This window comes from Melospiza georgiana, chromosome 4 (genome assembly GCF_028018845.1).
Source record: "Melospiza georgiana isolate bMelGeo1 chromosome 4, bMelGeo1.pri, whole genome shotgun sequence".
In the NCBI taxonomy this organism is placed as follows: Eukaryota; Metazoa; Chordata; class Aves; order Passeriformes; family Passerellidae; genus Melospiza; species Melospiza georgiana.
Window position 1 is genome coordinate 12,535,514 of NC_080433.1, and position 16,395 is coordinate 12,551,908.

The 16,395-nt window shown below is 40.8% G+C and overlaps 1 protein-coding gene across 4 annotated transcripts in view; it reads right to left on the reverse strand.

The window, feature by feature from the left end:
- Positions 1-15,743, reverse strand: part of PHF21B (PHD finger protein 21B) — a 134,110-nt gene extending 118,367 nt beyond the window's left edge. The window contains exons 1-3 of one of the 4 annotated variants that reach the window (XM_058023437.1): positions 15,610-15,743; positions 15,027-15,059; positions 14,670-14,735 (exon numbers count right to left, since the gene is read on the reverse strand). In XM_058023437.1, coding sequence (XP_057879420.1) covers positions 14,670-14,735; positions 15,027-15,059; positions 15,610-15,663 — 153 coding nt within the window. In that variant the 5' untranslated portion in view covers positions 15,664-15,743. Of the gene's footprint in view, positions 1-14,669; positions 14,736-15,026; positions 15,243-15,609 lie in introns of those variants that run through there. The other 3 variants (XM_058023434.1, XM_058023435.1, XM_058023436.1) reach the window with 3 other exon arrangements.
- Positions 15,744-16,395: the final 652 nt, after the last annotated feature.

Genomic DNA, 16,395 nt, shown 5'->3' on the forward strand with positions numbered 1-16,395 from the left:
AGTTTTTGGGTCTTGTGTAATGGACAACACTACAAACATTAGGAATCTGAAAGGAGAGGCAATAATTCCTAATGAAAAAGGGAAGTGGTGGCATTTTCATTAGAAATATAAGGAGTTCCAAAGTGCCCCTCTAATGTTCTGTTCAAGAAAGATATCAAAATCAATGGACATGAAGTTCTGTTAACACAGACAAATTAAGTGCAGACTGCAACCCAAAATACTGTAATGTCATGGAAGAGGCTCCAGCCTTAAGGGACCCTGTTCCCACTCATAATGGGATATAAGTTTTACATCCAAGATAAGAAAATAAAAGCTTTAAGTAGGATAAGGTCTTCCATAAGACCTGAATTCCATAAGACCTGAAGTGGCCCAGATCTTAGGGATATAAAACATTTCTAGCCCTCAGAATAAAGTGGGAAAAGATAATAGGGGTTGGTTCTTCATCCTCATTATGCAGAATAGAGAGGAAAGCACCTGATGTGCCCATGCCCACAAGCAGGGAAACTGCCTTCCTCCCTCTCCTCCATTCAGAGCCTGGGATATCATTATAAAGACAGAAGGGCCAGAGATGAGAAGTGCTGTTTTAAGTGTCAGAGGAACACACCAGCAAGGAACACATACTGGGTAAATCCACATTAAACACTGCTTCCAAGTCAGGAGCTCATTTCTCAAGCAGATCACCCCATAGATCTTGTACTTTGTTTTACAGTGCAAAGTAATTCAGGAGTGGACCAGGTGGATTCTGTTGGGGTTAAACTCAGGAGCAGAGCACACTTGTGGAGCACACAGAAACAGCCATTCAGTCCTTGGGATCAGCCTAGGGATGAGCTCTTGGGATGGACACAGTGTCCACATTAGAAACTGATTATCTTAATTCTAAGGAAGTGACAGCATTAGATGCCACCATCTCTCGGCACTCTGTATTTTCCTCCTTTCCTAGCTAAGGTGGGTGTACCTAGCTAAACAAACAGAAAGAGAGGTTCCCTCGTGTATTTTGCTATATCAGCTTTATGTTACACCTCCTGGAACACAAGTGAGGGAAGCAAAGTGATGCATCTATTCTGGGAATTAAAATATTTCAATATTGAAATTATTGAGCTTGAAATTACCACTTTGAGGTGGGACATCATCATTCTAAATTTTGTTATTCAAAATTTTAACAGTTGTCCATACACATGGACAACTGAATACAGAAATGCTAGTAATGACATTCCAGTAGAGGAAAATCAATCACACCTCCAGTTACAGCTGGTAATTAAATATAGATGTAGTATATTAGCCTTGAGATATAAAAATGCACAGCATTCTGACAACTACTGATTTGATATTGCTGATTGACATTTTGACATTACTGATTTGAATCACATTAAAACTCAGCTTCCTGCACATTTCCTGGGTACACATTCAGGAAAAACTTGTTCTATGAAAGACTGCATCAACTCCAAGCAAATAAACAACAAAGAGTGAAAAGTGTGCACAGGAGTATCAATCCTCATCTTAATATCCCTTCTAGCATCAAACTTGTAGAAGAGAATTCCTGCATATCATCATTAGCTAATTAATCTTAAAATATTCTCTCCCATTTCTCCTGGGAAACAAGGAAATGTGGGAAAAGGAGACTGCTCAGACCTCTTCCAGTTGTGAGTATCCATAAAGTCACAGTGTGCCTGCCAGCAGCTCCTCCACAGAAGCTCCACAGCCTCTGCTTTGCCAGGAATTGGGAAAGAAAATCCTCTTCCATCTCAAACTTTGACCTACCTCTCTATTTCTCATCAAAATACTGAGACCTCCCTGCTGTTTTCACAAAGAACTGGCAAGTTCAATTTTAATCCCTTTGCTCTAGATATCACCTCAAATTTGTTTTCTCAAGCTCTTTGTGTGTTTTGATCTCTGTACACATTGTACACCTCTTCCAGGAGGAGGGGATTTTTCTCTTTAAAATCTGAAGGGTGTTTGTGCCAACACCCTTGGGTTTGGCAGAATCTGGTCCTTGAAATATAAATCCCTGTGTCAACTTTGTCTTCCAAGCCATTTCCACTAAAAACATTTGGGATGCTCTCAGACAACAGTCAGTTCCCTCAGAACAACACTGGACAGCATGTAAAAGCAACCAAATTATTTTTCTTTAAGGCTGATCCATTGCACATTCAGCACAGCAAATCAAATTATTACAGAATTCCAGCATCCACTAATTCAAATTTCAAGATTTTTTATGCTGAAAATAGTGTAATTACTTGGGAGGATCCTTAACCAGAGAAGGTAAAATTCCTTCAGTGGATAATAACTCCACAGACTACAGGAGTGCTGAGTTAGTCATGTCAAGAAACTGCATTTTAATAAATGCCAGATTCTGTACATGCCCAGTCTGCTGAGAACTGTGCATTTTGAAAATTTCATGTATTTATATGATAGGTTGGAACAGGCCAGCTGATGAATACATAACTATCTGATGATCAAAAGATCTTTTTCAAGGAACAGTGAATCATTAAGTAAATATGTAGCAATTTTAAGCATTATTATTCAGACTTTGTTCTGGAATAACATTTTTAAAGCTATTTTTCGACACTGAAATTTAAAGGTTTAGCCGCAGACTTTAGAGAAAGTCTACTAGCAAACCAGCAGCTGATGCTAACCTAAACTGAAGCTAGCTTAATGAAAGAGCAAGAACCTGAGAGATCCAGACAAATGTTGTATGAGTTATTGGCCAGTTTCATAGTTTTGGGATGGCAAGAAAACTTAAGTGCACCTGGGCTAGATTTTTGAGAAGTATGAACAGGCACAGTTCAACTGAACCCAAGGAAACTACAAAATCTTAACATGAAGATCTCAGATATTTTCCTTTTTTTTTTTCTATCAGAAATTGTAATTACAGACAGAGCTGATGCACACCACTTTACCCAGCTAACACTAGTAGAACTAATAGGAGCCACACAGTAGGAAGATCTTTAGAAAATACATTAGTCCAGCTTTCAGGACATTGGATCATCTTACAAAATCATCATCATTTGACAGCATTCAGTTTAATAGGAGGCAATTTCAAACAGCAACCAGGGACTGAACTGCAAAATAACCCAACAACTCAACTTTGAGAGAACCACAGAAACACAGCATGGCTTAGGTTGGAAAGAACACCTTTCCTTAGGTTGGAAAGAACATCTTTCTTTTATTTTTCTATAAAATAGGGTAGCAAGTTCATAACAGTGGGTGAAATGGACCACCTCAGGCAGCCCAAGCCAGGAAAATGCCAGCTGACTTGCTCTGTATTTGTAACAGTTGGTAAAGTCACTCAAAGATGAGTTTTGGGGGAACTTTATTCTTCCACTGTGTATGGGAAACTGTCAGCTACTACTGCTTTCACTGTTTGCATTACCTTGTGGTCTGAACCCTGGAGGAGAATCTCATTAAGCCAAACCTAAATACACACAGGATAAAGACAGGCCCAGACCCAAAAAACTTCAGCATATTTAGGAGAATTACTTTATTAAGAAAGTGCAAGAGGAAAAAAAAGATAAAAAGATAAAATAATCAACTATGGCCAAAGTTTTGCAACCAAAAGGCCTGAAATCCAGATATAGTCTCATTTTTAAAAAATTATCTATCTAAAGATGTGAGAAATAGGAATTCATGCTGAAGGCCTCATAAACTCTCGGACTTAATAATACACAAATGTAAACAGCCTCCCAGCCAAGGATACAGACAGAAGCTCAGACTCTGTTCCTAAACCAGGTCTTTCACCTTTGCTCCACCTACCTCAGGCTCAGTGCTGGCCTAGATCTCAGCCCAATTTCCACTAGTTTTATGAATTTACACCATTGCTGGGAGCTGCTGACTCCCCTCTTTAATCACCAGTACCAGGCCTCTGTGTGTATGTTTGCACACACACATGGCAGGGAGAAGGGATGACTCCCAGTGTCAAAAAAATCAGCAGAATGCTGCACTCCCAAACTGAGTTTGGCACACAGAAATCACAGGCTTCTCACAATCCTCAGTTATATTATTCATGCAGAATGCACTCAGCATTCTATTGTTCCTGCTCTCATTGTTTATAAATGAGTCTTTGCTTCATCTGGGGATGGAAGTTCCTTTAAGCTTCCTTTACTAAAAGTACTTCGGTAATGAGATATAGCACTAGCACTCAGAGGGTTAAAGAAGTTTCTGGAAATGTTTGTGCTTCTGGAAAAAATTGGTTTTTTTTTTTCCTTTATTGAAGGAAAAATGAAACACTGGTCTTGCTGGTTTATTTAGCCAATCTGACACACAGGTTCCTATTCCTCCCTAAATGTTTCAGAAAATAATGAAGTTCTTCATTTTGTTCTTTCTTACTGCAACATTTCTGAAGGAAATTTTGTCATGTATTAAGACTCTTGTTTTAACACTTCACTTAAGCATTCCCAGCTCTATCACATTAAAATATTAACCAAAGACATTGTCTTTAAATGCTGTACCTGGCATAAATACTATTTCTCATGACAGGACATGAATTGTTCCAGGTCCCTTTTTGTAGGGATCTACAGCTACAAAAAAAGATACAAGCCTTTGTCCAGCAATATTGCAAATTTCATGATTTAGCTTGTTTGACAGTTCGGACTACCATCATGTGCAAGATTCTAGTGCATTCCCCCAGATTAGAGTTTTTTCAATCCAAATTAAGTTAATTAACAGGGGGCTGAATTGTGAAAGAAAAAGTAAGTTAATCAGATGGCAACTAAATCACCTTTGGCTGAGGATATGCTTCTGTTTTAAAACCAGTATCATCATGGTTTAAGGGGAGTGGGACTATAACATCCTTTACCTCTCCACTGCTCACCTCTCTTACTGCTTTTAAAGTTCAAAGCACTCCTTCATGCTGCTGCTAAGGCTGAGATATTGCAGATCCAAAAGGGACAAGAGGCAGGCTGTCACCTGACATACTGAAACCTGAAAACTGGAGAGATCCTTCCATCCATCCATCCATCCATCCATCCATCCATCCATCCATCCATCCATCCATCCATCCATCCATCCATATTTTGGAGTGAAAGGAAACTGGGTTTTTTGAACTAAGCACTCAAGAAATATAACAGTTGGCCAGTTAATGGAAATGCATTTATATTTCACTACTGTTAAGCAGAGAAACAATTCCATCTCTTTCAAAAGCCTTCTCCAGTCTACTTGCAAATATCAATGGACTTTATGTAATGGATAGGTTTTGTCTTTTTCATATCAACCCCTAATATATTAGCTCTTAACTGAAGTTTAATGAAGCCATCCCCAAGAGCAGCATCTTTAAGCCAACAATCTCCATCCTCTGTGGGTTCTCCCAACACTCTGGACTGCCTTCATCTGCCCTCTCCCCTCCTACCTGCTTTGCTCCCTTTGGTAATATCCGGATTTTTATCACACCAGTGCAAACTTTGGGTAACTCCAGTGAACTCCAGGGAAATATATTTCTGGACTTACACCTGCCTAGCCAGCAGAAAATGTAAATTTAGCTGAATAGTATTTAGTTTGCTCATTAAAGGCATTTTTCCCCTTTAATTTATAAGAAAGAAATGAAATCTGGATTGCATTGCTCATACTCATCTTCAGTAATACCACATTCCTCAAATGATCCTATTGAAAAAAGCTACCCACTTTTTCACTCAAAACATATGAGGAGAACTTAGTCTGGAATTAGTAGAGGAGAGAACAAAAAGTATTTCTTTCAACAAAGATCAGCCCTGTAGGTCATTTGAAGGAGGGACAGTAGTGCAGAATTTCAATTGGTTTCTGAAACAGCAGCTTTTAAAAAATGTATTTGCAGTTTAAGTGCCAGGTTTTGTCAAAGAAGACAAAAAAAAAAAAAAATGATTGCAAATACTTCTGTCACTCCTATATTCCAATTAGTTTTGAAGGGGTGAAAGATGAGAAATTAAAACAATTCCATCTTACATGGGGAGTAAATAACCTCCAAATGTAGAAACTCGTTGGCGTGTGCAACCAAGGACAAGCGCTGAATGCAACACATCCATGGATAAAAGTGCTCTGGAAAAAGCTGGGGTTGTTTTCCATTTAAATCCATGCCTATTCAAAACAGTCATATCTGAATTTCTAAGAGCACGCAAAATCAGTATGCATTTACCATAATAAATGCCTTTTTCATCAACCAACAAAACAGAACAGATACAAATGAACCAATCAGGGATTTCCAGTGAGCTATTGGTGTTAGAAAAGCTACTCTGCAGATTCCAGTTGAGTCACCACAGAGGAGAAAAAAAAGGGGGGAAAGGGGGGAAATAAATTACTGTGTGCAACTCCATCTGCAAACTGCTTCTCCCGCACTGGTATGTAATAAAACGTGTTGCTAAGATACAAGCTGCTAAAGAAGTTCATTAAAGGACACTTTAAACAAAGCTGCCAGACTCTTTTCCCTTTAAAGACTGCTTATTTGGTTCTGTCCCTTGTGTTTATAATTAGATCCTCTATATGAGAGATTGTGTTCCATTCAAGCCCACTCAGCAAAGAATGTTAATAAAATAATGTAAATAAGGCACTGGTTTAGGTTGTACATATTTATGGGCTGCAGAGCTGTTGATAGAAATGCATCTGGACTCCACCTGTATTTTTAAATGCAAAATAAATGCTTTTTTAAGTAGTTTATCCCTAAGCAGGAGAGCAGAAACATTAGCTTCTGCACCCAGCACTCTGACCTAACTTTCAGAAAATACTTTCAAGCAAAGAAAACTGGCTTCTTGCCTAAAGTTTGGAGTTTATGAGGTGCCTCTCATACAGGCTTTTATATGCAAGCCTTTGTTATCTACCCTGACATAAAGGACAAAATTGTTCATGCCTTTCCCCTGGCAATCTTTCTCTTTTTCCATCTGTACACAAATTCCTAGATGTGTGTTAATGATTTAGAGAATTTCCTTGATCTAATATATTCACAAGTAAATCTGTTTTGTAATATTTTACTGCCAAGAAAGATATGCTATCAGATAGGTCTTTATCTGACCTTATATACTAAAATACTTTTAGTCCTCCTAGTAACACTTGGATGGTAGGGGTACTCAGGCTTTTGTTTTGGTTGAAGGGAAGAGAATGGGCAAGATGTACTTTGCTTTCAGTCATTGTGGTGAAACAATGCTAAAGAAATAATTTCAGCATTTATCTGTTTGGCACTTAATAACACACAAGATGCATAAATCCCAGATGAGAGTCAGTATCAGTGATTATATAGGAAATGTTACTTGTCACTTTATAACCTGCATCTCACACTAAATTCTGTGCTGCAGTCCCCAGTACGTATATATATTTTTAATTACATTTTCAGGCTCATTTACATGCGCATATTGGCTTTCTGCCTGAATGATATCAAAGAGAAAGACCTTATGCTCACACCCAACCACACACACCCACACACACACAGACACAGAAGCAAATTTATACACAGAGACACTCTGTACATTTCTGAGAATGGAAGCTTCTCTCTTCGTCATTCTTAGAAAAGCTTTGACTCACCAATAAATCTTTAGGCAATCTTAGCTGATTTCAAGCACTTTAGAAAAACAGATCATTATGGAAAATGTAGGTTAATCTCTGCTGCATGTCAAAAGTATCAATGATTCTCACTTGACTCAATTATTTGAAATGTAATATACAATTTCACTTTCTGTAACCTTATAAGATTTGTCATCAATAGCTGAGTTGCACAGAAAGGCAATCCCACTCCTTCTCCCCAGATAATACAGAAGCTACATCACAAAGTACCAACAGGATCAAGCTAAATTAATGTGGAAACAAAAATAACTTATATGCAATATAGACTTAACTTCTGTTTCAAGGCCAATGATATGCTTCTCTCAATTAAACACAAGCAATCAGACCAACCTTGAGATGAACACACTGCTCTGGCCAGAGCTTCAATACCCAGGCTCTTAAAACAGAATTACAGCTCTGAAAATAAGATTGCCTCTCAAAAGCCTAAATTAACACCACCCATCATATCTACAGAGCTCTCAAGTACTTATTGTTTTGATTTTACTGCAGCTGCACTTATGGTCAATACCCTGGTTTACTTTAATTCACTCAAAGGATTGTTTTATAATTTAAACTTGGACACATATTTAAGTTCTCCATGGGTTAAAAAAGGAAGACACATGCTCCTATTTCCTAGTTCTCTGTCTATTAAGCAGAAGGGTCTGCCTGTACATGTGCAAAAAGCCCTGTGGTACATATTAGATTTCAATAGAGCCTTACTATTGGCAGTTGCAGGTTGGAGCAGGAACTAAGCCACATCAGCAATTTCATATGACACTCTGGAAATTGCTACTGCATAACAATAAGCAGCTGAATCAAAAAAGAGAGCAGTGGGGGAGAAAACATTTTTCATGAAGTAGATTTTAACTCAAGAACAATTCCAAATAAAAAAGTAGTACCAGCCTAAGTTAAAAAAACCAAAAATTATATAAAATATATGTATATACAGACATATAAGAGAAGAGTGTGATGAGGATTGGATAGACCAAATATGAGTCTATTACACCGAAATAACTGTCCACTTTAATGGCAGAATGACAAATTTTCATTTCAATTAGTCCAATTCTGATTCTTTTTGGCTCTTCTTTGTTCTTATATTAAACTTGCAGCCTATTTTCATACTTTCCTTACCTCCAACTCCTCTGCATATACCAGTTTCCATCCTTGGCACTATGGCCTCACAAACACCATTTACCATGGCCTTGTCTTATTGATTTGCAAATTTCTATCCTTTATTGCCTAAAAATGTTGTTGGTGCTTCAGATTTTGTTTTGGGGGTGGAGGGGAGGAGGAGGCAGCATCATTTTATAACCAAGTACAAAAATACTGCACATAATATCCTTGATCACAAAGAGAAAGGCATAGAAGGAAAAGTTAAAAGTAACTTTGTATGAACATTTATATGCCTTCATGCTTTCAACTTGACAATCAAATCTGCAATGAGATGAAAAGGGATTTTCTCTATTTGAGCATAGCAGAAGTGTTTGGATTGGTGCAGTATCCCATTGGAAATGTTATTTAAAACCACCATTCTAGCATCATGCCAAGGAAAGCAGACATTCCCCTTTTCTTCCACAGATCCAAGGAGTCTGTGCACCAGATCCTGAGACAAGAGGAACTGGTTCAAACATCTGCCATGACTCTGCTCTGCATGAGCCACACACAGCATGAGCAGTGGAGATTTGGTTCCATCAAACCAGAGCTCCTGACAAAGACTCCTCTAGAAGCACCACTTCACAGCTACCCAAGTGTCTGCTCAAAAATTAAAACAAATTCTAACTCCAAGAGGCAGAGTTCCTACAAAGAACTAAAGTTACTTTGAAAGAGTCTCCCTACTAAAGTATTGTGCACATCTGAACAAATACCTGTTTGCTGCAAGCATAAATTAGATATTTTAGTGTGTAACAGGTAGCAAATGTCTTTAGTGTAAAACCAGAAATGAAATAAGAAGGCATTGTTGGCATAATTCCTTCTTCTAAATAGACAAAAGCATTGTAGGGAAAAAATTGCTAAATCACAGGGATAATCATCATAGCCAGCTCCTCTAATGAGGCATCATGGGATTACTGGAGTTATTATAAGAGTCATCTTATTGAAGAAATTCAAAGTTAATTGAAATCAATTGTACTGTTCTGACAGCAGGTGTTTTAAGTGGGTAAAATATCAAAGTGAACTCTTTAAAATGGTTAGAATGAATGTAACATTCTCTTTTCAGCAGTTAGCCCTGCCAAGTGATACACTGTACAAGTAGAGAAAAGTGTGCAGTCAAAGAAAAATGCTGGAATGAAATAGCATTTCCCATGCCAGTGCAGCTACCAAACAAAATGGGGTTCTAACTCCTCCAGTAGAAATTATTGTTACAGATGTGTGAATTCCATGAATGTTTTTAAGGGCAACCTGATGGCAGGCTGAAAGCCATATTTCCATTCCTTCATGAAAATGTCTTTTATTACCCTTTTTCTCCAAAATGACATGGGAATCTCAGTATGCTGTTACTGAAAGCACAAACAGACTGCCAGGATTGTCATTATGCAAACTATATTCCTAAGTTTCTCCTCCAAGAAGCTGAAGGTAAATCCTTCCCTAGTTTTCCCTCCTCTTTCTATAGATGGCAAAACAAACAATACATTGCCACCTGATTTTGGAAAAAAAGAAAAAGAACTGGAGCTTTCTGGGAGCTGGAGCTCTCTGAATTACAATCCAGAATCTTTACTCTGATCCAGCAAGTTCATTTTATTCTGCAATTGTTCATTTTATTCTGCAAAAGTCAGCAGGACCTCATTATACAGAAGAATGGCAAAGTCAAGTTCATATTTAATGCCTGTTGTCTGTGTGTTTACAGACTCAGTGCAGTGATAGGAAAGTTTAATGCTCCACCTGGGAGCCCATCACCTGCCTGCCCTGACACCCAGAGCCAGACATGGATGCAATTCTTGCCACAGCAACAGGGAGGGCCATGCATGCCTTGGGTCAGGGTTTGACATCAGGTCCAACTCAATCTGGAAATGCCTTTCAGATTTTACCTGAGTTTTCACTGAAGTTTATAACCCTTATTTTACCTTAATAATCTTGAAAGAACCCAGCCATAAGAAATACTGAGCTCTGGCAATATCAATAATTTACTCTTTACCTCGTGTAAACAATGCTGCCATTTGCAGCACGAACTTCAACAAACCCAAAATCCACTTCCTCCTCTTCCCCAAAACAGAGACAGTATCAGCACAATGAGACATCTGGAGCTAAACCATCTCCAACAACTTGCACAAGAACTCTACTTCAATTTAAGAAGTCTAACACTTTCCACAAGCAGGTTTTGCTGGTGGTCACCACAGGCAAAATACAGTCAGTGATTTCATTTCAGGTGTACTACCCAAAAAAAACCCCAAATAACCAGCAGTAACACAGGCTGGGAAAGTCTGTCTGAAACTGATGCTTATTTTCTGCATAGACAGTAAATTATGGTAAAGAAATGAGGCAGCACACAAGTGAATGGCATAATGTCTTTCAGGAAGGCATATTTTTATTACTGTGCTACAGGACAGGGTGTCTGAATTCAGAGTTCATCATGGTCAAAAATATAGTGAGCCACACAAGTTCAAGACATGGCTTGCCACCTAACACTTATGTCAGTAAGGAGGAACAAGAAAAAAAGAACTTCCAATGGAGGTTAAAGATTTGCTTATTTTTTATCCTGATCTATTAATTAATAAGAGACAAGTTTCTAGAATTAAAAGACCCTTAACAACTCTTTAAGGACATAAAGAGCAAGAAACACATGCAGCAGAGCAACTCTGGTGTGCTATTAAGGCCAGTGCTGGCTCTTATGATGGCTCTTTTATTTCCATATAAATGCTTGTTGCTTGACAATTTAGATACAAATGTTACTGCTGCTCTGCCTGTGCTGGAGACTGAAGGTGTAAAACCACTGGACTAACTAATGGAGTTTCACACATCATATCTTGTTAAAGAAGAGGTAACCCATCCTCAAATGTGATGACAATTAATCAAAACCACAGCATCTGAGGGATGTACTTGTGACAGAAGTCTAAGCTGTCTTTCTGAGTTGGATGCCAAATTAGCAACTGATTGAAACTATTGCCTTCCAGTAATGAAAATGATGGCTCTAAGTACTTATTTGCACATACTGAAAAATATTAAAACTATTCTAAATAAAGGAAACATCAATGACTAACCAGGGATCCTTGATTGGGATGCAACTTTAAATCCAGCTGCATATACAAGTCCACTTTGTAAATTTCCCTCAAAAGTTGAGTTTGCCATTCAGTTCTTTCTTGTCTTCATTTGTAAGTTTCAAGAAAAGTACACATTGCCACAAATGCCACTGTAGCCATCTACAATGGAAAGTGATGAATGGGGGCACTGGGAGATACCACTTACTCCTGCTATGTTCCTAACAGGTGTAGATGGGGGTTTTTGTTTGTTTGTTTTACTGTTTCATCATTAACATGTGCAGTTAAATTGAAAGGCAATTTTAGGGTCTTTTGTATTCAGTGTACACAAAATCAAAGGTATTCATTATTGAATTATGAATTAGTTGTGCCTAAACAAATCTTTGGTGGGATAAAGGAGGAAAGAGTGTAAATATATATGTAAAAATAACCTCCCTGCTTGAACTGCCTCTTTAAATTTACACTTGTGTTTCCATGAAAGTGAGGGCATGAAACCACCAAAGAGCCCCACCCTGAGCCCATCTGTGGTCTCAGGGGTCTCACTGCTCCTTCTCTACACCCTCAAGGACATAGAGCTCATTTACAAGCCACTCCTAAGGAGCAGCTAATAATTATAGCAAGTCTGCAAAGTTACTCGATGGGTTTGTGACCTGGTCACGAGCTAAGACCTCCAAACTCATTTCACTTGTGACCTGAGCAGGATTTCAGTGCAGACCTCTGGAGGTGGCAGCCTGGAGCATGAGGACACCACAGCACCAGCCAGACTCTTAATTATGAGCTCTTGTTGCGCAGCATGTTGAAAACAGCAAAAGAAATCCAGAGTTTTGCCTAAAAATAGGACGTTTCCTGCTAGGCCAAATTTGCTGTTTAAAGAATTTAGGTTTTTTGTGTTTAATTATTTCATTGTCTATAGATTTATTTACAAGATTATGAGAATAGCAAGTCATAAATATACAAGATATTTTTACTAGTTAGTTTGGATAATACATAAATATGCTGTGCAAGCGTAGCAAAAACCATTTTCCCCAAGCTGAATCAGAATGTTCAAACTGAATTTTCAAATGTGTCTCTCTGCCTTATCTAAATTCCAACATGACATATAATAAATAGCTTCTCATTTACCACGATCATAAAAATTTAAACAGCCTTGAAACAGTTGCTGCAATATAGGGGGAAATGATCAAATCTATGTTCCAAACACCCACTTAGAACAGTAAAACTATTTTGATATTTAAGAAAGAGTACATAAAGATGCAGGAAAGGGTTTTACCTTATTAAAAAAAAAAAAAAAAAAAAAAACAAAAACAAAAACAACAAAAAATAAGGTTCTACCAAATATAGGAGTATTAGAGTCAACAATTTGCTGTTTTACACTGCACAACAAGGACTAACAGCCCCTACATATCATGTAGTGTCAGATTTGCTTTTTAAAAGAAACTATCTGGTTTGATTCTATACAGTGATTAAACATCTTTGTGCTCTGCTGAGTAGGGCATTCTCTCCCCTCCCCCCTCCAAAAACGGCATCAAAGCAATCAAAATGGTAATGTTCAGCATGAATGGGGCCCCATCCCCCACCGGCAAACTCCGCAGACTTTTCTCCATGTTAGGAGCAACCAACACCCCTTCCTCACAAAATGGAAGCTTCCACTACCAAACTGAGAGTGCTGACCAATTCTCATTACAATAAACCTGGGAGAAAAAGGGGTGGCGTGCAGCCGTGGCCCGCAGGCACGCCGCACGCAGGCACTTGGCAACTTTAAGCACAACTCCGGCAAAGCAAAACAAAACACAATAAAAAAAAAAAAAAAAAAAAAAAAAAGGAAGGAAAGAAAACCAAACAAATAAAAACAAACAAAAAAGAGGGACGGAGGAGCAGCACACGTGTCGCCTCTCGCCGGGAGGGTGTGAGGGAGGCAGGGGGGAGGCAGGGGCGGCTGAGGGCGGCTGTGGGCGCTGTCCCCGGGCGCGGTGCTGAAGGCGGAGGCCGCGCTGGGCCGGCACGGAGCGGGGAGCCCAGCAGCCCAAAGGCCACCCGCAAAGTTGGACAGCGGGGAGGCTCGGGCCGGCAGCTCTCCCGCTGCTTTCCCAAGTGCCTTTCCCAAGCGCCTTTCCCGCCGGGAAGTGCCGGGAGAAGGGCCGGGAAGCCGTGAGGGCGGCGGCGCTGTCCGCGGTGCTGAGCCCCCCGGAGCCCCCGCCGCTGAACTTTCCTTGCGGGCCCCGCTCGGCCCAGGGGTCACCGGCACAAAAACAGAAACTTTGGCAAGGGCGGGAAGGGGAGGAGGCAGCGGGGAAGGTTCCCGGGTTGTTTTGTTTCTCTCCTCCGTTTTTGGTTTTTTTTTTCCTCCCCCCTCTCCCTGGCTGCTGAAGCGGGTTAATCTGGTTTTATTCGTATTTTTTTGGAAGGGGTAGGAAAAAAGTGAAAGTGCCTAAGTGAACTCGAATCAAAAGGCAACACGTCAGATCAGACCAAGGGAAGAGAAAGGCAAGTGGGGAGGGGAAATAAAAAAAAAATTAAAAAAAAAAAAGAGAAGAAAAGAAAAGAAATAAAGTGATCAATAAAAATCAGTTTTGTAATTAAACCCAGAAATGGCTCCAAACGGGGCTCCAGCCTCCTCCTTCCCAACTCTTGCTCTGCACATTACACAGAAGTGCACAAAGTAGCCCAAGACAGGAGAATTTTCCATATTCCTAAAACATGTCGACCAACTCAAAATGGACGCCTCTTTTTTTTTTCTTACGTTTTAACTACTGCTTATCTTTTTTGCTGCTAGTACTGAAATAATTCTTTCCCCCAGCAAGACATCAGAGAATCCGACCTCATTATCAAAACATGCATTTTCTGACTCTATGCAAAAGAAAATGGATGTTATATCCCCTGCCGCCAGTATTTTTCAGCTAACGCAGACACTTTTCGGATGTTTAGATAGTGCATCATAAAAACAAGAAGAAAAACCAAGCACAACTGAATCGATCTGTTCCTTACTTGTTTCTCATTAAGAGCTGCTATTCTTGATTGCCTTTCATGGATTTGTTTCTTAAGATCCCCGTTCTGCAAAAACGGCAACAAGACGCATATTAAAGGCAAAGTGCAAACTAACCCCGTGATGAATAAACTTGCGAGCTAGAAATTGTTCAAAGGCAAAAACCATTCCACCGAAGCCGTACAGAAGCATGCACACACAAAACACCCTCCTTAGCAAGAAAGCTCAGTGCAGACTACAAAATGAGATCTCTTACTGATAAAGTTTCTCATCCTGCTGTCCCAGCACAACTGCGCTTATTACGGCAGGGATAAAATACTGAAGAAGAGAGAAAAAAAAAAAAAAGGATCTGCATTTACCTGTGGATCTTGCTTCATCTGTGCAACTAGTTTCTATTTAAAAAAAAAATCGCCCCGCAAAAAAGGAGGAATTAGAAACTGTTTCAAGTTTAATGGATTTTTTTAAATGTATGTATGTGTGTGGACGGGGGAGGGAGGGGGGTAAGGAACAAAGAGGCAAGTAAACACTGCGAGTCAGTTTCAAGCAAAGCTCATAAATATTCAAGTCTCGTCCTAATCTCTCCAACACACACACACACGCACACACGCACTCTCTCTCACACTCACGCACACTCACACGACTGCAGCGTCGACTCCGCGTCTCCACGGCACCCACACACACAAAAAACTCAGCCAAAGAAGCCGCCAAAGTACTTTGTGGGAGTGCTCGCCATTGCGGCGGGGAGCCGGGGGTCCCTCCCCGCCGCGCCCCCCGCGCCCCCTCCCCGGGCCGCTGCGGCACCGAGGCTCGCTCCGAACATGCAACCCCGCTCGGTGCTGCGAGCCCGAGCCCGGCACGGCCCGGCCCGGCCCGGCCCGGCACGGCACGGCACGGCACGGCTCGGCACGGCTCGGCCGGTGCCTCAGCATTGCATTCTGTTACCTGCTGACATGGGATTTCCACTTTTAACGCCTCCCGCAAGCTGTGTAGCTCCATCCCTGCAACTTGCCAGGCACTTTCCTGCCACTTTCAGATCCGAGTGAAGTTTGGTTTTTTTGGTTTTGTTTTGTTTGGTTTTTGGTTTGGTTTTGTTTGGCCTTTTTCCCTGCCTTTCTTTTTCTTTCTTTCTTTTTTTTTTTGGCTTTTTTGTTTTTGTTTTTTTCTCCCTCGCTTTTTGCAACAGACCGGCCAGCCAGCCACCCCTCCCTTAGCGGGAAAATGGAAGAAAATAATTTTTTTTAAGTAACCAAAAAAAAAAAAAAAAAAAAGGAAAGAAAAAAAAGAAAAGACGGAAAAAAATAAAGTAAAATAAAAAATGAAAAAGAAAAGGAGTGGCGGCACCAAGAACAACAATACGTGAGGGAAAGCGGCAGGACAGCGGGCAGACACAAGTACTCGGCGTGCACGGCAAGTTGTTCGCCTCTTTGCTGGGGACACGGACTCATCACTCACTTTCCGCCGATCTGGGGGGGCCCCTCCCCGGCCGCCCCCGCCCGCGGGCCCCCCCCGCTGGCCCCGTTGGCCCCCGCCCCGCCCCGCGCTGGCCCCGCCGCCCCCCGGGGGCCCCCTCGGGCCGCTCCGGCGGGGCCGGGCCCGCAGCCACGGCCGGCCAGGGACTATATTTCCTGGCAGAGCGCGCGCGCGCGCGCCGGGATCCGCCGCGCGGGGGGGGCAGAAAGTTGTGAAACGGCCTCGGCGTGCGCGCGCGGGTGCCCGGATGGAGCTGGG